At 41.9% G+C, this 24,387-nt stretch overlaps 1 protein-coding gene across 2 annotated transcripts in view; it reads right to left on the bottom strand.

The window, feature by feature from the left end:
• LOC109905665 (lissencephaly-1 homolog A) overlaps positions 1-24,317 on the bottom strand; it is a 62,976-nt gene extending 38,659 nt beyond the window's left edge. Inside the window, exons 1-2 of one of the 2 annotated variants that reach the window (XM_020503181.2) lie at positions 23,961-24,317; positions 10,384-10,689 (exon numbers count right to left, since the gene is read on the bottom strand). In XM_020503181.2, the coding sequence (XP_020358770.1) occupies positions 10,384-10,415 (32 nt within the window). In that variant the 5' untranslated portion in view covers positions 10,416-10,689; positions 23,961-24,317. Of the gene's footprint in view, positions 1-10,383; positions 10,690-22,406; positions 22,563-23,960 lie in introns of those variants that run through there. The other variant, XM_031790781.1, reaches the window with a different exon arrangement.
• Positions 24,318-24,387: the final 70 nt, after the last annotated feature.

Raw genomic sequence — 24,387 nt, 5'->3', positions numbered from 1 at the left:
ATTGAATTTTTCAATTATAGTGGATTTATCGGTGGTGACAGTGTTTCCTAGCCTCAGTGCAGTGGGCAGCTGGGAGGAGGTGTTCTTATTTTCCATGGACTTTGCAGTGTCCCAGAACATTTTCGAGTTTGTGTTGCAGGAAGCAAATTTCTGCTTTAAAAAGCTAGCCTTGGCTTTTCTAACTGCCTGTGTATATTGGTTTCTAACTTCCCTGAAAAGTTGCATTTCACGGGGCCTGTTCGATGCTAATGCAGAATGCCACAGGATGTTTTTGTGTTGGTTAAGGGTAGTCAGGTCTGGAGAGAACCCAGGGCTATATCTGTTCCTGGTTCTAAATTTCTTGAATGGGGCATGCTTATTTAAGATGGTGAGGAAGGCTTTTTATTTTTATTTTTATAACCAGGCATCCTCTACTGACGGGATGAGGTCGATATCCTTCCAGGATACCCGGGCCAGGTCGATTAGAAAGGCCTGCACGCTGAAGTGTTTCAGGGAGCGTTTGGTTGATAGTGATGAGTGGAGGTCATTTGACAGCTGACCCATTACGGATGCAGGCAATGATCGCTGAGATCTTGGTTGAAAACAGCAGAGGTGAATTTAGAGGGCAAGTTGGTTAGGATGATATCTATGAGGGTGCCCGTGTTTACGGCTTGGGGTTGTACCTGGTAGGTTCATTGATAATTTGTGTGACATTAACAGCATCAAGCTCAGATTGTAGGATGGCCGGGGTGTTAATAAGCATGTCACAGTTTAGGTCACCTAGCAGCACGAGCTCTGAAGATAGATGGGGGGGTCAATCAATTCACATATGGTGTCCAGGGCACAGCAGGGGGAAGAAGGTGGTCTATTGCAGGCTGAAACGGTGAGAGACTTGTTTTTAGAGAGGTGGATTTTTTAAAGTAGAAGTTCAAATAGTTTGGGTACAGACCTGGATAGTAGGACAGAACTCTGCAGGCTCTCTCTGCAGTAGATTGCAACACCGCCCCCTTTGGCCGTTCTATCTTGTCTGAAAATGTTGTAGTTAGGGATGGAGATTTCAGAGTTATTGGTGGTCTTCCTAAGCCAGGTTTCAGACACGGCTAAGACAGCCGGGTTGGCAGAGTGTGCTAAAGCAGTGAATAAAACAAACTTAGGGAGGAGGCTTCTAATGTTAACATGCATGAAACCAAGGCTTTTACGGTTACAGAAGTCATCAAAAGAGTGCGCCTGGGGAATAGGAGTGGAGCTAGGTACTGCAGGGCCTGGATTCACCTCTACATCGCCAGAGGAGTTGGATAAGGGTACGGCTAAAAGCCATGAGAATTGGACGTCTAGGACGTGCGGAACAAAGAGTAAAAGGAGCAGGTTTCTGGGGGCGATAAAATAGATTCAAGGTATAGTGTACAGACAAAGGTATGGTAGGATGTGAATGCAGTGGAGGTAAACCTAGGCATTGAGTGATGAGAGAGATATTGTCTCTAGAAACATCATTGAAACCAGGTGATGTCATCGCATGTGTGGGTGGTGGAGCTGAAGTGTTGGATAAGGTATAATGAGTAGGGCTAGAGGCTCTACAGTGAAATAAGCCAATAAACACTAACCAGAACAGCAATGGACGAGGCATATTGACATTGAGGAGAGGCATGCTTAGCCGAGTGATAAGGGTCCAGTGAGTAGTGAGGTTGGTTGGGGTCATGGCGATTAAGACAGCTAGCCGAGCCATGGGTAGCAAGCTAGCAGAAGATGGAGGTCTAGCAGAAGATGGAGGTCTGTTTTTAGCCACGTGCATTTCCATCAGTAGATTAGTGGGTTCCGTGTGGTAGAGGGGACCAATCCAATTGTCAAAATAGTTATAGTTATAGTGGCCCAAGATGGTTCGATATAGACCTGTTCAGATAGCAGCCGATATGCTCAAGACAGCTTACGATTAGTGGGCCGCAGTTAGCAGATGGGCTTTCAGGTTACGTCGCGATGGAGGGGCCAGTTGAATAACGTCGGTATTCCAGTTGTGAAGGCCCGCATCGGCAGTAAAACGGGTCCGGATTGGTGATTGTAGCCCAGGAGTGGCTGATGGAACTCTTCAGCTGGCTAGCTCCGGGATAATTGGTGTTTGCTCCGGAATCGACGTTAGCCAATAGTCACTCGGATAGCAGCTAGTTAGCTGCAAGTTCCAGGTGTAAATGTCCAGAGCTTGCGGTAGAAATCCGGGGATATAGAGAGAAAATAGGTCCGGTATGCTCTGGTCTGAGTCGTGTTGTACAAAACTGGCGATAGCTTTCCGAGCTAAAGGATAGCTGATGACCACTAGCCGTGGTTAGCTGAATACTAACGTTAGCTAGTGAGCTGGCGAACTTCTGGCTAGCTGCTATTGTGGATTTCGGATACGAGGTGAATAATATTTTGGGGGAAAAAGATCCGCACCACATTTGGTGAGCATACAGTTATCAGCCAATATTAGATAAAAATGCTAACATCGGTATCGGCCGATGTCTAGTTTAACACCCCGATGTGCAAACGCGATGACAAAGCTGACGTGCATACCTATATAACGTAGGGACATGGCGTAATGACCCTACGTAAAATGTTGTGCTATATGTACAACACAGAATTCCTAAACTAGGCCACAATGTCTTCTGTGTGGATCGAGCAGTCAACAAGTCGAGCAGTCATTTGAAAAAGTAACTACATTTCAGCGAGACAACTCAAAAGGCGAAATCCATTAAAGCCAAGATAATGGAATGCATTGCCCTTAACAATCAAACCGTTCTCTGTCGTGGGTGATGTTGGCTTTCGCCGATTGGTCGAGAACCGGTACACACTACCAAGTACGCTATTTAGCAGATGTTGCCCTACCGGAGATACACATTAAGTGTCACTGCTATTAGCTTCAAGACATAGTTACTATGGAATGCCGTTTGGGTCTTTGTGTCAAAAAAGATACAGTAGCACTGTCAAACCTGTACAAAAAAAGTCTGCAAACACAGGCCACGAACGAGCCAGCTAGCTTCATCTGGCTAGTGAGGCTCGACCAGACCAGGGTATGTGTTGTGAAGCTAGCTAATAAGAATTAGGCACAGTGGAATTTGCCGTTTGTATTCAAAATAAACGTCATTGACAGTGATGCAAATGAATACAAATCGTATATGCCATACTTTTATTTTGAAGGTTAACCCAAGTCCACTATAGTGGCTAATCCTTATTGTGGCTAGCTTCACAAAGATGGGTCCGACCTCCATTAATCAAATAAGAACCGTGAGCTAGCTAGCTTTCTTTTTTAAATGACCAGCACTGTAAGTGCGCGAGACAACTTTACCAGCATCATAGCATACATATCGATGAATCGTTGTGACATGAAATACGAGTGATAGTGTAATCAATGTGTAATAACTACGTAAAAAATGTGTTAACTCATTAAATTAATATGTGATGTGCAGTCATATTCAGGTCCTGATTGGTCAACAAGCTTATTTGACACGTCAAATAGTGTTATTTGACATGTATATTTTTTGGCACACGTCTACCATAGAAATCCTGGTTGAGAATGAAATGACTGAACAACGAAACAGCACAGCAAGTAAGTGAAAGAAATAGGTTTTGATTATGTTTTACTGGTAATGGGGATATACGTAAATGCCAACAAAATAACTTTTTGGTCAGTGTGGTGTGTGTAACCTTTATTTAACTAGGCAGTTAAGAACAAATGATTATTTACAATGACAGACCGGACGACACTGGGCCAATTGTGCTCTGCCCTATGGGACTTCCAATCACGGCCGTATGTGATACAGCCTGGATTCGAACCAGGGACGGTAGTTACACCTCTTGCACTGAGATGCAGTGCCTTAGACTGCTGCGTCCATGTGGGTGTGTTAACTATTTAACTGTACTAGAATGCTTTAAAAAAGCAGATACAATTTTAAATAAATCAGTATCGATTTTTTTGGGCAAGGAAAATACTGGATATCTGTCAAAATTGTCATATCGGTGCATCACTCATTTCAACCCTTGAGTGGTATTGGCGTATTCAGGCTTCTATATAGTCGACTTTTGTTTACTTCTGAATAGGCTGAAAGTTTATGAGATGCCCTGTGCTGCCTGCCTGCTGCCGTATATAGAACATTATATCACAGCCTGGGCCTGTTCTGTCTCAGTGTTATGGTGCTGCTCTCCCTGGCCTGTGAACTGATAACCTCAATGCAAACAAACAGAGCTCAGTACAGTTGTAAAAAGACAAGGCCACTGTGACTGCCAGGCAGAGGAAGACTAATTACAGAGAGCTGGAGACATTCAATAAATAAACAAATCGAAAGAAAAGCAATACACAAACAAGAGAGAGGTGGGCTTCTTCATAACTTCAGTTCTATCCCACTGCTGTCCTTGGACAGAGAATGTGACTCTATACCGCTCATAGTGGCCAGTGTACGGCTGTGTCTGAGGCACACATGGCTTAGTAGAGCAGTAGAATGTCTGTCTGGCAGTTAAGATTACAAAACCATGTTCAGCCAAGTGGAAGCCATGGAAGAGCAGCACCAGTGTAGCACACAGGAGCTACTCTGCCCACTGAGGGGCAGGGAGGAAAGGAGAAAAATAATGGAGGGGGAAACATTTCAAAATCAATATTATTTCTTCAACAAAGGATTGTGTGGATCTGTCTGAGAACATGTAGGAGAGGACTTGTTGCCTCTAACCTTCAGGGGTTTGAACCAATCATAACAGGATTGGGTCATTACGGTTGTGTCGCTGGGCAACTCTAAAATGTCCATAAAAAATACCAGTCAGTCATACGAATTCTGTCCAGCTGAATGTATCTGATTGGTGGTGTTGGGCTACTCCAGGCTTGCATCCAAAATAGCTCCCTATTCCGTATTAGCGTACTACTTCTGACCAGTGTCTCATAGAGCTCTGGTATGGGGAATAAGAAGCTCTGGCCTAATGTAGTGCACTATATAGGGAACCATTTGAGACTGGCCCCATGTCTTGGTCATTAGACAGTGCCAATTAACAGTCTTCTTACCTGCAGCGAGTCAGCCTTTAACTAGCCAATTAATCCACAAACCCATTTACTACGGAAAGGTTGAATAAAATTCAAAATAGACGGTAAATTGATACGTCATGGTTTTATGCCTTTCATTTAGCCTCCACTCTTTTAATAATACCATAAAGTAGACCTAGTTAACTTATTCTCTGTCTGAGATAGGTGGGTATGTCACAGTCTATACTCAAGAAAGCTAATGCATCCCCTTTAGCAGTGGAGGCTACAGTTAAAATGGAATTGACTGGTTTGGGATAAGATTAGAGGATAACAGTATGTTCATCCCTCAGCGTAGAAGAGCACACCAGACAGCTGTGAATATGCACAGGGAAAGGAGGTGATAAAGGTAATTCTGACCGTAGTATTTACCAGTGTCAGCCAAGTAAGTTTCCCCACCACATACAGGCAATGACATGTTACTGATATGCAAGTTGGAGGAGAGTCAGTGAGCTCTACAACACATGGAGGTGAGGTGTGTGTATGTCTCTCTTGATTGGTACTGTTGAGTCAGCTGCAAATACACAGCACACACAAAATATGCATGGTGAACACAATCTGCTGTAGCTGCTGAGCTAATTCTTCTTACAACAAACGGCCGCTCCCACTAGCAGCAGGCATAATGAGATTTGGTGGGCTCGACAGAGCCACACCTCTCAGGAGTCAAGGGCACAGACTAAATGAGCCGGCCTTTACATTGTTCAGCCTGAGTAAGACTACAGGAGGAGGGGGGAGAGAGGGCGAGAAAATGGGGGAAAGGAGAGAGCAAGAGATAGGGGTAGAGACAAAGACAAGGGTGAGGGGAGAGAGACTGTTGAGGGAGAGTGGAGTTGACCTAACAGGATTCAGGAGGCTTCAAAGGGGAGAGAGACCGACGCGGGAGAGTAGAGTTGACCTAACAGGATTCAGGAAGATTTAGATTCCCAACTCATGTATTCAGCAGCAAAGAGGACTAGCAGCAAGACCCACAAGTCAGGTTCAGTTAAATTAGCCTGCTAAAATACACTACATGGTTGTGTAATGCATACAAAGCACATATCCCACGTTTCATGCTTCAACAAGCAGACTTAACATCCTCTGTAAGAACAACAGGAAGAGGTTTCAAGAAATATGCCCTGAGAAATATATGCTATGATGGCAGTCTGAGCACCAGCAATTTTCAGTGAAGTTAGAACAGTGGTGTCCCCACTAAATCCGTCTGTCTGTCTGACCGGCTGGATATTAGATCCATATTGCTGTTGGAATCCTGCCGGCTACCCAGCCACACTCGATACGCAGTGCACCATGATCACGCCACAGGAGTGTGTGTGTGTGTGTGTGTATATATAGACAAGATGGACACGTGTGAGCAATTTCCCATAGAAGCCAGCTGCCACACCCAATACAGAGCACAGGGAGTGATTGAGCTTGTTGTACCATTACAGAAATGTATCTGCCAACAAAATGTGTTCATTGTTCTACATTTGATGACATTTCTCCATGTTCAACATATTCAGGAAAGCCAGTTAAAACAATTCCATAATGAGATACAATGAACTTAGCTACCCCAAAAAGAAAAGGAATAGGACCCAGAATTAATCAAAGAGTTACGAAACAATCAAGACTGAAAAATTACATTGATTTAAATTGGCCTCCTTATTCCAGTCAGTCACATAAAAGCGGATCAAAGGTCTGTATGAGTGTGTCACTTTTGTTCTCAGTGCTATAATATATCATTAGCCTCAGACTGTACAATGTACTTTCACTATTAATAATCATGATGTGCTTACGTCAGCACAATCACAGCTAGTGGGTGCAGCTGAGCAGGAACACAGTCACATGAAACATATTTGACTAAAATACCTGGAAGACTAAAGAGAAGTTCTTTGTGAAGCAGGAAAAAATAAATAAGCTTGAACTTGGCCCATCTGCACATGTCTGCCTCCTGCCAGCAGGTCTGGGGGGGGGGGGGGTCACATCTATTTTTACTGCCGTGGTCTCTGGGTTTGAATCTAATGACCGTGGATAAACTAAATGTGCTTGTCATTGGTTCTGGAAATAAGAATAGAACTTGTGAATTTTTTTATTTCGTAATCGTGACATCTGACAAACAGGCTTGACACTTAAAACAATATAGCTGTTTTCAGAATAAGGTGACAGAGAGAGATAGATAATTTACATACAACAGTGAGGGAATCACTTGCCATTGCAAATGTACCTCCAAGAAGCACAAAGTTTGTTTAAAAAGCCTACAAAGTCCATAAAAACAAGCACAGACAAATGTATTCCCCATTCTTTCTCACTTAACTAACCATCTCTATGGTGGCATGACTTATATCACCAGTGAGCCAAACACATCCTTCTTCTACTAGACTTTTGCTTTCTAAAAGCATGAGAAATTTAAAGAAGCTTTCACTTACCCTGAAGAAGCATCTCTCTCCAGCTCAATCTGACAGTTGAGTTCGGACACAAAAACATTGGGAGGGGGGAGAAAGTTTTCAATAGAATGGGAACAAGATCAATGCGTACGGCTTGACAACAAATAAACCATGAAGGTGGTGAGAGAGGGGAAAGGGGTCATAGAGTACTGACGAGGCCGGGGCAGTCAGCTGGTCAGTCACCATTTCTCCCCAGTCAGTCCATTGTTTAAGCTGTTAGGACTGAAGATGGCCGCCCGGTTTCCCAGAACACAGAGAGAGCGGGAGCGGCAGTAGGTCTGTGACACAGCCCCATAGATCTGAGTGGGTGTTTTACTGTCAAGAGCCTCCTCTTAAAACACTAGGGACAAAGGACTCCCCATTAGATGCAACGCAACAGGCGCCACTCTTCGTCGGCCTGGCAGCTCACAACGCGCAATAGTCCTATACTGGTTTCCTGTATTTTGTGTGTGTCCAGGCATTAGATAACAGAGTAGAATGTCAGAAGCCTACGCAGTGTTCTGAATAAGGATGATTAGAATTCCAATGGAACACACGATAGCGATACTGAGAGTTCCGCTGGCCCTGCGTCTGTTAGGCTAAACTAAAATACAGAAACACATTGTCAAGAGAATGACGAGTGTTTTGTTCTGCAGTGTGAAGGGCCGCCACATTTATAGTCAACCCATCTCATTACAGATATGGTAATAGCACTAACCTAGTTCATCAATATCTTAATTAGAATCAGGGGTCACCTTAGGTTTCAGAAATTGGCATTTTCAAAACGCAGACCATAAAATCTGTGTCTTACCTTAAATTGGGAGCCCTGAATGCTGATTGGCTGACAGCCGTGGTATGTCAGACAGTATACCACATGTAGGACAAAAGTAATTTTTACAGCTCTAATTACATTGGTAAACAGTTTATAATAGCAATAAGGCACCTCAGGGTTTTGTGATATATGGACAATATACCACAGCTACGGGCTGTGTCCAGGCACTCTGTTGTTGCGGATAAGAACAGCCCTATATACCACACCTCCTTGGGCCTTATTGCTAAATTAAAAACGCAGGTGAAATGGTTTGTGTTTTTTTGCGACAATAGAGTGACACTTAAAACATTAGTGGAATTAGTTTTCCTTCACAGAAAAAACATTACTGCTACTACACATTCGACAAAAGAAGTACCAGTGAATGGTCTTTGAACAGCAGGAGGGGGCTTCAATAACTCCTGCCACTTGTTGGGCCCAAAGACCTTTTACTTCACACCTTGGTGCTAATTGAATTTGTATCTGGTCTGTCCTTGCAAGCCTGGCAGACTTAACTCAGCATTCAGTCCCCATGAAGTAAAATATATTGTAATGTACCTTTTTTTTCTCCCCTGGCTTTCAAAATAGCATCAGCCCAAACACTACTCAGTCAGTTCCAGGTTGGAATGGTGTCCTCAGGTCTCTGCTGTTTGCTTGCTAGAGCACCCTCCATATAGCTTGGAAAAAGGACACCTTGCAAGAAGTAATCTCTCCGGTCAATTTTGGTCAAAATTAGTTTGTAGGTTTGGAGTTTTGATCTGTAGCGAAAGCCATGCTGTGGGAGGGTAGCATCCTGCATATGTACCTGCCGAAAAATACAAGTTTATCTAATTCAGAATCTATTATGTAAAAAAAAACATGTTGAAAAATAAAGAATGCCGGTTCGTGAATGCAGGAATTTTAACAACTGCTTATTATTACAATAAGCATTTTAGATGTATTATTTTTTTCCCATGCAGACTTCTGCATTAACACAACCCCTGAGACTCCTGTGTGTGAATTAAACACATAACCTTTGACACATCTCTCCCCTCTGCTCTCATATAGATGTGTAATCCCCTATCCCAAACAGAGCTCAGATACACCCTCTCCACATATCGTAACCTTCTCCACATATCGTAACCTTTATCACACACTTCTCATCATGTATCTGTTCTGACATAGGGCTGTGTTAACCCTCTTATCCCCCGCTTCAGGGGTTAATTACCAGCTTCATAGAACCTCCAGGTTCATAGACACCGCAGGGCTACAGACACCGCAGGGTTGGTCACACACCTATCCTGTCATCTCTGGCTACAACAGTGTCTCCCCTGCTATGCATTATCCCTGACTTAATGCACAGCTGCACACATTATGTCTGTGTGTACAACTCAACAAATCAATGCTTCTGACTATTTGTGGACAACACGCATGGGACTATCTGGACTTCCACATAGTACAAAAGCCATTGTAAACATCAGCCCATTTCCTTGGCCACAAGTTAAAGAGATCACCTCTGCACTTAGCAATATTAGGCTGTCGTTATCCACACCCTTTGTGAGGATTCTGCCTTATGCCATCTTTTGGGTCACAGTTAGAGGTCAAACTGAACAATGATCAATAACATTCTGGAGACAGGAAGGAGGAGACCAATATATGGGGACCTCATGGGAGTGTATCTGGCCCCCAGGCACCCTAACTAACTACAGATCATTGATTCTTCCAGATGGGCCTAAAAAAATATAATAATTCACCCCATTCGGCCAGTTTAAAATAATCAATGCACATCTTGTGCTGTGAGAGAGTGGGCATTTTTCCTTACTGCATACATGTCTGTCTAACGAGAACAATGGTAATAACTAGCTAGAGATGTTGCTTTGTGTCTCTAGAATGGATGGAATGGTTAACAAGGTTTGCACTTTGCAGGGGGGCTAGGAAGAAACAATTTTCTGTGGTCACCTGCTTTCCCCCATTTTGCTGAACACAGATGCATGTATTGAGCTCATGTGGCTTCTAGCCCACATAATTAAGATTCACCAGCCACAGTCCCCGACTGTCACAGGTAATGCTGATGCCACATTGCTGTGTTACACAGGACTGGACTAGAAAATGTCTGGTGGTGGATATCAAAGAAACAGCAGTTGAGCTAGTTATTGCAACAAAATTGTGGGTTGTATGTGTGCGTTACTCACAGTTCGTCTCGTTGCCGTTGTGACAGAACCATGGTGGCAGCAGGGAGGTGTAGGCGGGGCCAGGGGTGGTCAAGCAGAGGGCTTGGCTTGCAGCTGCTGCGGTTTCCCCGGTCAGAAGATCAGATCAGTTCAATCCAACCAACACACTTCGACAGCGACGGTGTTCCGATGTACAATGACGACTCCGGCTAACTGGGGGATGGAGGCTCTGCCACTAACGCAGGACTCTGCCCCCCAAAGGCTCTGGCTCCAAAAATGAGACGAGAGGAACGCCTGCAGAAGGGTTACCAGTCAGTTCTACTGCATCTGTGAAGAGAGAGAGGGGAGAATATGAGCGAGGGGAGAGAGAAAGTAGAGCGACAGAAAGAGAGCGAGCGAGAGGTCAGTATTATGTATGCATGACAAACACCTGATAGAAGAACAGGCAGAGGGCAGATAGGGACAAGAACATTCATATGACAGTAAAGAGCAGCTGTGTCTAAAGCCAGCTCTTCCTGTAACACTACTGAGAGCCAGAAAGATAAGGAGAGGTCACAATAATGCAGCTGACCTCTGTTGCATCAATATAATATATTGACCTGTTCTTCAACAAGCCTTACAGGTATATTATAAACTGGGTGGTTCAAGCCCTGAATGCTGATTGGCTGACAGCCGTGGTAAATCAAACCGTATACCACGGGTATGACAAAACGTTTATTTTTACTGCTCTAATTATGTTGGTAACCATTTTATAATAGCAATAAGGCACCCCGGGGGTTTGTGGTATATGGCCAATATACCACGGCTAAGGGCTGTATCCAGGCACTCCGCATTACTTCGTGCATAAGAACAGCCATTAGCCGTGGTATATTGGCCATATGCACCATACTTCCCTCAGGCCTTATTGCTTAATTATATAATGTGATAGCCAACAAGAGTTAAAAACCATCCTCATTTTCATCAGGTGTTTCACCTGTTCAACTCTCCCAGTAACCACTCTTCTACATTCCCACCACCAACACCCCACTACTCCAGCCCTATGAGGCAGCCTGGTCATGTCACGGTGACAGTTTAGTCTGGAGCCCTTGGGCTCCCGAGTGGCGCAGCAGTCTTAGGCCCTGCATTTCATTGCTAGCTAGAGGCATCAGACCCTTTGTTCTTAACTGACTTGGCTAGTTAAATAAAGGTTAAATAAGAAAATAAAAAGAAATCCCCCTGTAGGGAGTTCCTACCACATGTAGAGTAGAGAGATGACCCAGATTCCGGCAACCCACAGTTCCCCTCTCAACGCCTGTCCAACAGAACAGTAAAATGCAGGACAGAGTAACGGCCGACAGTGCAGTCAAATCTCCAGGCAGACCAAACTAATTTCACTTCTCCCGGTTCCCTCAGAAATGGCTGATAACAATTCATATGAAATCGAATGACAAGGGCTTCAAAACAACAGAGCTCAAATAATTGAATTAATAAAATAATCAAATCAGTGGCCTTTTTAGTCTCATGATTTCAAAACATCTCATCTACGACCTCACTTCATACAAAATCAATTTAAGAGGGCTTGAGTGCTTCTCAAGGATCATCCTACAGGAAAACATACTGTCCACTCAGGAGCCGGTTGATGGTACTTGGGATTAACCTGAGTTGCCAGCCACTGCCATTAGCCACGGTAAGCCTCTTAGTCTACTGGGAGAAGGATCACATATTCTCACCCAGACCAGTAAACAAAACACAGCTGTTACAAGCTAAGGGGAAATATTTTCCTTGATTCCAGGGCTTCTTCTCCTCATGTCCCTGCTCCTCATCTCCTTCTCAACAACAACAGAGGAAAGCGAGGAGACCATTGGAAGAGAAGATCAATTCCAGCCTTCGCTTCAACATAGCACCCAGGAAGGGTGACCTAAAGGAATAGAGCACCATGGTAACTGGAACACACCCTAAAAGATGTAACCTACTGGAGGAACAGCCAATTAATTCCTTTAAAATCAGTCAACATGTAGCCGAGGTGATCCTAAGGCTGGCAAATTTCCACCTGTTGCCATTCGCACACAGAAGCAGGCTTTTTTTTTGCAAAAGAAAGGGAACCATGAGAGCGCAGCAAGAGAAGAACCAACATCAAATCTAGAAAAAATTTGATAAAAGCAAAGGTGGCCTAGTCAATAGATTCTACACAAAACCCAATAAGGAATGTAATGAACAGAAACAGTGGTTCTTTATCAGCGGTTGGTGGACTTCACACTCATGTAGTAGAGCAGTCAAAACTGGTTATCAGCAGCAGATAGCTAGAGGAACGAGACGTGGGGCTTTGGCATGGACTATGCTGTGAATGTGAATTGCCCTGGGCACCACCTGACCTATGAACACTGATGTCAACACCGTGCAAGCAGTAATCACCCTGTCATACACTGACTGCAGGGGAAAGATCTCAAGGGTTTAATCAGTGAGGTGAATCGTTCACAATGTTGCAGATAAAACACTGCATAACGTTGCTCCCATTTGTCATACACTCCAGGCATGGGCAAAGAGTTCATGGCTGGCAACATGAAAGCTGTACATTTACTCTGGATAAGAGCCTTTGCTATATGACTGTAGTGCAATCTAACATGTTGATTTTCCATACAAGATATTTTTTACTCTTAATAGCAGGTTTCTGTGTGTGTAATTTGTGATCGTGCTAGCCATTGCACGTTATCATTCTCATTTCTGTGTTTCATCAGTAGTAAGTACACTGTTGGAACAATAAGTAAATCGATGCAATTGGCTTGGGAGAAAATGTGATGACATCACACCACGATTTAAGAGGTGATTGCCTTGCCACAAGATGCACCCATTTACCTGATGGTTAGAGTGTGTGCGCGTGGGTACAGGAGTCACAGGAACGAAGAAATCTACGCTTTAAATACAGAAAAATATTTTTATTTTTAATTACAGGTCGACCGATTATGAATTTTCAAGGCAGATACAGATTATTGGAGGACAAATAAAGCCGATACCGATTAATCGGCAGATTTTTTTAACATGTATTTGTAATAATGACAATTACAACAATACTGAATGAACACTTATTTTATCAATAAAAATCTATTTTGCCTCAAATTATGAAACATGTTCAATTTGGTTTAAAAAAATGCAAAAACAAAGTGTTGGAGAAGAAAGTAAAAGTGCAATATGTGCCATGTAAGAAAGCTAACATTTCAGTTCCTTGCTCAGAACTTGAGAACATATGAAAGCTGGTGGTTCCTTTTAACATGAGTCTTCAATATTCCCAGGTAAGAAGTTTTAGGTTGTCGTTATTATAGGAATTATAGGACTATTTCTCTCTATACCATTTGTATTTCATATACCTTTGACTATTGGATGTTCTTATAGGCACTTTAGTATTGCCAGTGTAACAGTATAGCTTCCGTACCTCTCCTCGCTCCTACCTGGGCTCGAACCAGGAATACAACAGCCACCCTGGAAGCAGCGTTACCCATGCAGAGCAAGGGGAACAACCACTCCAAGTCTCAGAGCGAGTGACTTTTGAAACGCTATTTACTCAACAAATTGGATGCAGTCTATCACAGTGCAATCCGTTTTATCACCAAAGCCCCATATACTACACACCATTGCGACCTGTACGCTCTCGTTGGCTGGCCCTCGCTTCATACTCGTCGCCAAACCCACTGGCTCCATGTCATCTACAAGACCCTGCTAGGTAAAGTCCCCCCTTATCTCAGCTCGCTGGTCACCATAGCATCTCCCACCTGTAGCACACGCTCCAGCAGGTATATCTCTCTAGTCACCCCCAAAACCAATTCTTTCTTTGGCCGCCTCTCCTTCCAGTTCTCTGCTGCCAATGACTGGAACGAACTACAAAAATCTCTGAAACTGGAAACACTTATCTCCCTCACTAGCTTTAAGCACCAACTGTCAGAGCAGCTCACAGATTACTGCACCTGTACATAGCCCACCTATAATTTAGCCCAAACAACTACCTCTTTCCCAACTGTATTTAATTTTAATTTATTTATTTATTTTGCTCCTTTGCACCCCATAATTTTTTATTTCTACTTTGCACATTCTTCCATTGCAAAACTACCATTCCAGTATTTTACTTGCTATATTGTATTTACTTTGCCATCATGGCCTTTTTTGCCTTTACCTCCCTTCTCACCTCATTTGCTCACATTGTATATAGTCTTGTTTATACTGCATTATTGACTGTATGTTTGTTTTTACTCCATGTGTAACTCTGTGTCGTTTTATCTGTCGAACTGCTTTGCTTTATCTTGGCCAGGTCGCAATTGTAAATGAGAACTTGTTCTCAACTTGCCTACCTGGTTAAATAAAGGTAAAATAAAATAAAAATAAACATCCCGCTAACTAGCTAGCCATTTCACATCACATCGTTACACCAGCCAAATCTCGGGAGTTGATAGGCTTGAAGTCATAAACAGCAGAGCTGCTGGCAAAATGCACGAAAGTGCTGTTTGAATGAATGCTTATGAGCCTGCTGGTGCCTACCATCGCTCAGTCAGACTGCTATATCAAATCATAGACTTAATTATAACATAATAACACACCGAAATGCGAGTCTTAGGTCATTAATATGGTCGAATCCGGAAAATATCATCTCGAAAACAAGACGTTTATTCTTTCAGTGAAATACGGAACCGTTCCGTATTTTATCTAACTGGTGGCATCCATAAGTCTAAATATTCCTGTTACATTGCACAACCTTCAATGTTATGTCATAATTACGTAAAATTCGGACAAATTGGTTCGCAATGAGCCAGGCAGCCCAAACTGTTGCATATACCCTGACTCTGCGTGAACGCAAGAGAAGTGACAATTTCACCTGGTTGATATTGCCTGCTAACCTGGATTTATTTTAGCTAAATATGCAGGTTTAAAAATATATACTTCTGGGTATTGATTTTAAGAAAGGCATTGGTGTTTAAGGTTAGGTACACTTTGGAGCAACGACAGTCCTTTTTCACGAATGCGCACTGCATCCATCATAAAAATTATTATTAATTTTCATGTTCTGATTATTAAAATACTTTTAAACTGGAAGAACTTGTCCCGATTGGCATTTTTAAATCACTGATGAAGGATTGAGGCTGATTCCCTGACCTGTCAATGTTTTTAATTTGCTGTTTTATACTCTGGTGAATTCAATGGTTTTTACTAGATTACTTGTAGTTTTTCATGTTGTCTGTCTAATATTTTTGTAATGACTTGGTACTGCCTATCTTGGCCAGGGCGCTCTTGAAAAAGAGATTTTAATCTCAATGAGCCCTTCCTGGTTAAATAAAGGTTAAATAAAAAATTTAAATATACAACCCAAGACACGCTAGATAAACTAGTAATCACTAGTTAACTACACATGGTTGATGATATTACTAGTTTAACTAGCTTGTCCTGCGTTGGACATAATCAATGCGGTGCCTGAAATTGTGTCAGTTCTCGTGTTAAGTGCCAGCAGAGTCAGGGTATATGCAGCAGTTTGGGTCACCTGGCTCGTTGCGAACTGTGTGAAGACCATTTCTTCCTGAGAAAGACCGTAATTAATTTGCCAGATTATTACATAATTATGACATAACATTGAAGGCTGTGCAATGTAACAGCAATATTTAGACTTAGGGTTGCCACCCGTTCGATAAAATACAGAACGGTTCCGTATTTTACTGAAAGAATAAACGTTGTTTCCAAAATGATAGTTTCCCGGATTTGACCATATTAATGACCCAAGGCTCGTATTTCTGTGTGTTTATTGTATTATAATTAAGTCTATGATTTGATATAGCAGTCTGACTGAGGTGGTAGGCAGCAGCAGGCTCGTAAGCATTCATTAAAACCGCACTTTCCTGCGTTTGCCAGCAGCTTTTCGCAATTCTTGAAGCACAACGCTGTTAATGACTTCAAGCCTATCAACTCCCGAGATTAGGCTGGCAATACTATAGTGTCTATAACAACATCCAATAGTCAAATGTATAGAAAATACAAATGGTATAAAGAGAAATAGTCCTATAATAACTACAACCTAAAACTTCTTAACTGGGAATATTGAAGACTCATGTTAAAAGGATGGTTCCAGCTTTCATATGGTATCATGTTCTGAGCAAGGAACTTAAACATTAGCTTTTTTACATGGCACATATTGCACTTTTACTTTCTTCTCCGACACGGTTTTTGTTGCATTATTTAAACCAAAATTAACATGTTCATCGTTTATTTTGACTAAATATATTTTATTTATGTATCGTTAGGTTAAAATAAGTGTTCATTCAGTATTGTTGTAATTGTCATTATTACACACACACAAAAATCAGCTGATTAATCGGTATCGGCTTTCATTGGTCCTCCAATAAATCGGTATCGGCGTTAAAAATCATAATCTGTCTAACTCTATCTAGTAAAATGCTAGATTAACCTCAAGCAAAACATTAGGAAATGTATTTGGCTACATTTTATGATAAACAGAAATATATTTTTGACCAGAAAAAAAACATGCTTTTTTAATTGTAAGCCAAAGTACGTGTGTCTGCTAGCCAAATAGTGTTGCACTTCTCACGCCACTGATCACTATGGAAGCAACAAAACACAGCAACAAAAAAAACAGATAATAAAAAGTGTGTCTGTGTTTTGAAAATGCAGATTTCTGTTAATTCTCTAGTCTGCGGCGAATGAATAAGGAAACCAGCTATCCAGAGTTGGCATGGCTGTGCCCTGTGGGTTGGCAAGTTGGCATAGACTGCTCTGAATGTTGGCATAGTCTGCCCTGAAGGATGGTGCTCTGAGTCATAAGGATGCTGTTTTATCAGTTGAATGAGAAAGGTCAACTGTGAAACAGCAGCAGACCATGCCAATAATCTTGATTATCATACCCAAGGTGATGAGATTGTGTGCGTCGGTGGTCAGAGTTCTCCAACTATCCATATTTCTCTGTGGTCAGGAAGGGCTCTACAGTGCGACCACTTCACTTGCAAATGCGCCTAAATATTTTGATGTGAAACCTGGAATTTTTATTGAGGAGTACCAAGTGCACCTAGAAAAATGTGGGATTCTAGTTTTAATATCTCAAATATTTTTCATTCAGTCAGCATAGAGCCCTGTCAGGTATGGCACAGTAAGCAGGACTCAATATTTTAAGAATGGATCAATTCACAGGTCAAAACTCCACTGGAACCATGAAACAAAAACAGGAAGAAAATAAAGTTTGAAAACATCTGGGTATTGTCATGCAAATGTTATAAAAATGCAGTCTGTGAAGCTAGTTCTAATAGCCTGCTAAGTGAATTTACAATAACTTGATCTACAATCAACTAAGACTAGTAGGCTAGTCGACACATTCGATTATAATTTGCAGAATAAAATAACCAAGTAGATTAGCTGTAGGCCTACATCAGCATATCAAAGATCAAAGTCTATAGAGAGGTAAGCATGATTCAACAGTCTAACAGAACCCAACAGATAAACTGTATTTCTTAAACATCTTAAACCTGTATTTCTTAAACATCTTAATCCTTACAATAGTAATGTATACTGATATTGCATTTTAGTCCATGCCTTTCTGAATTCTGACTGAACAAGGCCATGAACAAAGGAATAGTAAATGCTTCAGTGCTACACTACTATGGAATGATTAAAACAAAGGATGGAATAACACACTTAGCAGCAGCACTATCAGACTGTCACACAAATACAGCAATAGGGATTTAGAAGTCCAATATCACTGCATTTCCTTTCCCAGATTCCCAAATCCAAATCACAACAGCAGGATTCCTCTGTTGTTCTTTGCCACTCAACGTCATCATCGACTCCTGTATCAATCCAAATGGCTTTGAAAATTAATGTATTTTTCAATGCGCACCTACATTTCACGATTTGAGCAACAACAAAAAAAAATCTGATAAATTGAATGAAGTGCTGCGCATAGCCTATATTTGAAAGGCCTACATGTACACACACACAGTGAATGCTTATAAGTTTGTGCGTGTTAATTGAATATTGCCAAATGCATCAGTAAAACATATTGAGCTTATTTAATGCAACCCTTGCGGTTAATAGATTGCAAAGCAGCATACAACTGACCTAAACTTTTAGAAATGGTAAGTTCACTTTTTCCTCATCCATAGCCTTAAAACACATCAAGAGCAAGTGCACTGTTTAGCTCACATCTGAAGACTAAGGGGCATTTAGAACATACTTCGGATCACACTTCCTCAATTCAAATATTATGGCGACTATGGTTTAGAAACTTAGGAACCAAGCTCGAGTTATCAGTGTAGACCTGTTATCAGCTGGAGTTGAAATATCTTCACACCTAGAAAAAAATACCTCCAGGAATCCGTAATAACGGTCAATTTATTGAATTTTTTTTATTAAAGAATTACAGGGGGCGGTTTAGAAAAAAAAGAATCCTGTCGAATCGTCCTCTGGAATAACAGACATTCTAGGGTTTTGATTACATAAGCAACGTTCTAATACTAGTCCAGTGTGAATAGGGCTTTGGTGGGCTCCCCCCTAAAAAAAATGTTTTAAATAAATGTAAAGTATACGTGCTCCTTGTAAAAAAAAAGGTCAGCGTAGAGCCCTGCTACTGACAATAATGTACATGTAACATGTCCCTGATAACTACAACTACCTAACGGACCCGACAAAAGCAGGTACTGACATCAGAACAAGGCTTAAAAGTGTAACTGGTAATAATACTTAGACTTTAAATCAATCACCAGTTTCCACGGTACATTTCAGGACACCATGGTCTGACTAGATGCCTACAGCTCCTGTGGTCACATCACAGCCTCCAGTATTTATGCTGCAGTAGTTTGTGTGTCGGGGGGCTAGGGTCAGTTTGTTATATCTGGAGTACTTCTCCTGTCCTATCCAGTGTCCTGTGTGAATTTAAGTATGCTCTCTCTAATTCTCTCTTTCTCGGAGGACTTGAGCCCTAGAACCATGCCTCAGGACTACCTGACATGATGACTCCATGCTATCCCCAGTCCACCTGGCCGTGCTGCTGCTCCAGTTTCAACTGTTCTGCCTGTGATTATTATTATACGACCATGCTGGTCATTTATGAACATTTGAACATTTTGGCCATGTTCTGTTATAATCTCCACCCGGCACAGCCAGAAGAGGACTGGCCACCCCACATAGACTGGTTCCTCTCTATGTTTCTTCCTAGGTTTTGGCCTTTCTAGGGAGTTTTTCCTAGCCACCGTGCTTCTACACCTGCATTGCTTGCTGTTTGGGGTTTTAGGCTGGGTTTCTGTACAGTACTTTGAGATATCAGCTGATGTACGAAGGGCTATATAAATAGATTTGATTTTGATTTAACAATTCATGTCAGGCACAACACTATGCTAGTAGCTCGGGGTCGTCAGTCCTCAGTTCACTTGCACATTGGAAAAACACTCATCAAACCACCAATTGAGAGGAGTTATTTTAGGTCAGCTAGCAAGCTGGTTTACCACAGAGCTCTGGTTAGACAGAGTTCAGCATTGACTAACTACTCCCATCTCTGCCTGCAAACAAAATACACTGAAACAGGTCTGCATGCAGGCGCATACAAACACAGAGGCAAGCGGCCACGCCACAACATCAGCATTAAATATCTAAAATTACAGCTGGAACAGCCAGAACCTCTAGCAAAGGCTACATACATAAATAAAGATGGGATTTTCAGAGCTAGTTATTCTATAAATAATGACCAGCTTGTGCACAGTAGGTCTCTTCTAGACAGGCAGGGCACTCTTGAAGAAATTATTTGAAGAGCTTTATCACTAATTGATAATGACAGGGGATTGAACATCTGGCAAACTGCAGTCTTCCAGAAGTCATCACCTGTGCTGGCTGCAATTGCTGTTATCCAAGCTATGTGGTCTGAGAGAAGCCTAAAGCAACCAGGGATAAAAATGGACGGCTGCTGCTATTCAGTCACATAAAGCATTCATTCTTAAACCTAACACATTCAAACTGAACATATCTTAGCTTTGTTGACTATCCACATCCTAGACAGAGTGGTGGAAGAAGTCCATTCAATCTTGGCTCCTCCTCCTTCCATGTATATTTAAGCAAGCCAATTGAGACAGATGGCAGGAACCATGTCTGAGTGCAGTGACAATGTACACCGCCTCTGCCGAGAAGCAAAGAGAGGACAATAAAACATGGGTCTGGCCATCATCACTGCAGTCAGAGTCCCCTGATAGAAGAGTCATGATTAGCAGATCAGAGTACACATACGCTGAGGGAGTGCTCAGTAACAACACGGAGGTCTGTGGTAGACAGGACTCTGGGAGAGTCGGAGGAGAAGAGCTGCTACAGGCCAAGGCAACATATCATTGAGTGCTAGCTAAACCACTGACAGAAGATACAACTTTTATAGCGCTATTGATTACATAAAGAATCTTAAGGCGCTTTAAAGCAACAAACAGACATAAGACAAGCCTACTTAACAAATCCAAGTTGACTGCAGATAAGCCAACATTAAACTGATCAGAACAAAGATCAAATTAAGGGTTTTCAGCATATTTTCAAATGCTCCATGTAGGCTATGCAGTGCACTGTGCAAATCATGGATAGTGTCTTGATCCTTGACTAGTTAGTTTTGCATTGACAGGATTCAGAAATCAAGCAGTTTTAAATATCACAATGGCATGAGCTGACGGAATAAATATTACGCATACTGGCATCATATTTCCAAGTCTCGCCATTATTTAGTGTGGATTTTGTGTAATATTTGCAGGCAAACTGCTAAATTTTGCTGAAGCAATTCTGACATTTTGTATGGCAATATGCAATGATTTTGTCCAATTTGTAGCGAAAATGCACAGTTGAGGGGAAATTTTGGAGTGACAGGTGGCTTGATTTAACCATATGAGGTAAATGTGCAGTGATTGGTTGAAATTGAGCTCTTTTTGTAATGCGGTGATGGGTCAGTGCAATAAAAGTGTTTATTTGACTGTTTTATAAGTAATAGTGCAGTGATTTCCAAGTCCTCACATAATATGCTGGGAATTGTTGATTTCCAATCCAAAACCCATTAAATGAGCAGTGGCACTAAGCTGTCATGTGAAGGTGAACCCAACCTGGCTGTCGCAGACCCAGAGACAGGAGGGGGGCTGCTGGGCTGGCATGTCATTATTAGCAGTGTGTGTGTTAGACCAGTCCTCCTGTGCTGAAGGTCAGCCACTGTCCTACTGTGACCTCTGGGCTACAGCTCAAAACAGGGTAACATGGGCATCTGGTGCTGACTGTTAGTGAGGCACTCTGCATTCACAAAAAAGACACCCTCTCTCATCATCCTCCTCCCCCCCCCCCCTCCTCCTCCTCCTCCGAGAGAGGAATCAAACATCCTCCTCTGTGTATAGATGCTATTTTGGCATCTATGCATAGTCACTTTAATAACTCTACCGACATGTACATATAACCACAACTAACCGGTACCCCCTCTATATAGTCTCTCCATTGTTGTTTTACTGCTGCTCTTTAATTACTTGTTACTTTTATTTCTTAATCTTTAGTATTTTTTTTAAACTACATTGTTGATTAGGGACTCTTAAGTAATCAGTTCACTGTAAGGTCTACACCTATTGTATTCGGCGCATGTGACTAATAAAATTTGAACCTGAAAACACATTTTCAATGTCGCTATGGGTCAGGTACCACTCAAAACACTGAAAGGTATACTAAACAAATCAGTCAGGTTAACATAGTCCCACCTCTTGTATAACAGTCAAATATCACACGGTGTGTATTGAGGCCATTATGAGAATCACAAACATGATTAGATACATGAGGGCGCACATGTGTTTATGTTCTCAGGATTTTGAAAATCTGCTTTATTTTCTAAATGAGTCTGGAAATTTGTCAAGCCTGCAACCACAAACAAGTAACCTATTAAAATATCCCAAAACTACCAATTCATTTTAAAAAATTCTACATCTAAATGCTTGCATCAAGTGACTGCCTATTCAATCAAGTAGGGTCCATCAGCATAGACATACAAACCATATAATAACATTAGCTACAACTGTAAAGGAGAAAAATATAGCTACCAAGTTATCAATTGAAGCTCCACTCCTAAAACAATCCCATAATTTCGGTTGCATCAGCTGCTGCAGCAATCCTTACAGGTGTAGCCAAGCTCTGATCTGGCCAGGATGAAATTATACATTCGGGGAGGACTGCATAGCAACGGATACTGCTTCAAACACGATAGGGGTACCATCAACAAGGCGGGGAGGAGGAGAGTGACTTGTCAGTTTCAGCGGAAAGAGACGCAGGCTGAAGGATCCATTCTGCAGTAGGAGGGGTGGCGTCTAAACTAACCGAATGGAGGATACAGCTGCCTTTCAACCCACGTGATCACACTGAAACTATAGTCGATCCTCAATCGCAAAATAAAATATAAAAATATTAAGATAACACAGGTTTAAAGCTAAAGCTATTAGTCAAAGCAAATTGTAGTTTTCCTCCAACTCTTGTTTTTTCCACCGATGTGTTCCACACTTATTTCTATAAACTGCATGAATTCATTCAACTTAGATCATTCGTAAAACAGGGCCAACTGTAATGATAATTATTTACGTTACCGGTCTAGAGCCTTGATTACAGATCACAAAACGATCGAAGTTGTCCAGCTCACTGGATGTAACGTGATGGATGGAGGGAGTAGCGTAGTCAGTGGCTACAGGAAACACACAACTAATTTGGTAACTAGCGGAGTTAAAACAAAGGTGTCAAAATATCAGACCACATCAAATGTTTAACATGACAATCAGGCCGATACGACCTAAATAATATATTTACACGGAGCAGCCTACCTTCTAAATAGCTTTCAAAATAATGATACAACTGAGTGCATACGCCCTTTTCCATTATTGAACATTCTATAAATCGCGGGTAACGTTACCTAGCTAAAGTTATCTAGCTTGTTCAAGCAGATACCCGTATACCAAGTAGATATGCTCGACAACACATTAGCTGGTATACATTTATAGCTGGTATGTGAAATAACTGTCACCCAAATCATGACCTACATATGATCGCAACGCTAACTAGCCATTCGAATGCGAGTTGAAAAAGCAACGGATTCAATTGAATGAAGCAATTGGCAATGCAGTCAACATAAACGTTTAAAAAGTTAACTATATATAGTTACAACTATAAATGTTTATGCACAGACTTGATGCGAGGCAACTCGCGACCCACACACACACAATTGATGAGTTTGGCAAGCCCGCTAGCCAGCCGGTTAGCCTAGCTAGCGAACGTCAAAATGATTTCCACTGGTGAACGTTAGCTGCTGGCTGGCAAGCTAGAAAGTTGATATCAAATTATCGGATCAATAACACTTGAAAAATAGGTGCAAGTCCTCATCAAATAGTAACTTAAACCAAGTTAACAACAGTTACTTAGAAGCAAATCGACCAGTGCCACTAGTTGGTTAGCACAGACATTTACAACTCTGATGGCCAGCTACCTGCTGCTCCAAGCGGCCTGTCCGCCATTTTGAGACATTGAAAGGAGGCGCAAAAATTACAGCCACATCGTCCTTTTCCCCACTTAGCGTTACTTCTATACTCAATATCTGATGCAAAACAACTTACCCTATAGTTTTTCCTGAATATCCTTAGCTAGTTCGGACAGTTATACAAGCCAAGAGGACGTGTTTTTCGTTCCAAAATAAGGGACGTATGATCTCGAGGTTAGAGTATGCCGACTTTTCTCTCTTGCAATCCTTGTTTTTTCCTGCCGCATTCGCCTTCAGTCGGGGACGCGCTTGCGTTTACAAACTGACAGCGACGCGCGCGCACGTCCTTGATCACCCTACTTAAAAAAAAATAGATTCTTGCAAACACCCACTGATAACCTACTCTAATGTTACTTAACAAGTAGCTATGAACATTCACTATTTTTGACTACACATCATTACCCAGCCTCTGCCGATGGTGTCATTGACGCATGTTTACAGTGGATATTCAGATTCCAGAATGTTATCAGAACTTGATCTCTATTGATGACGGGACATAATTC

The sequence above is a fragment of the Oncorhynchus kisutch genome, linkage group LG15 (assembly GCF_002021735.2).
Source record: "Oncorhynchus kisutch isolate 150728-3 linkage group LG15, Okis_V2, whole genome shotgun sequence".
Lineage (NCBI taxonomy): Eukaryota > Metazoa > Chordata > Actinopteri > Salmoniformes > Salmonidae > Oncorhynchus > Oncorhynchus kisutch.
Note: the sequence above shows the minus strand (reverse complement) of the source record. Positions and strands in the feature narration are given on the sequence as shown.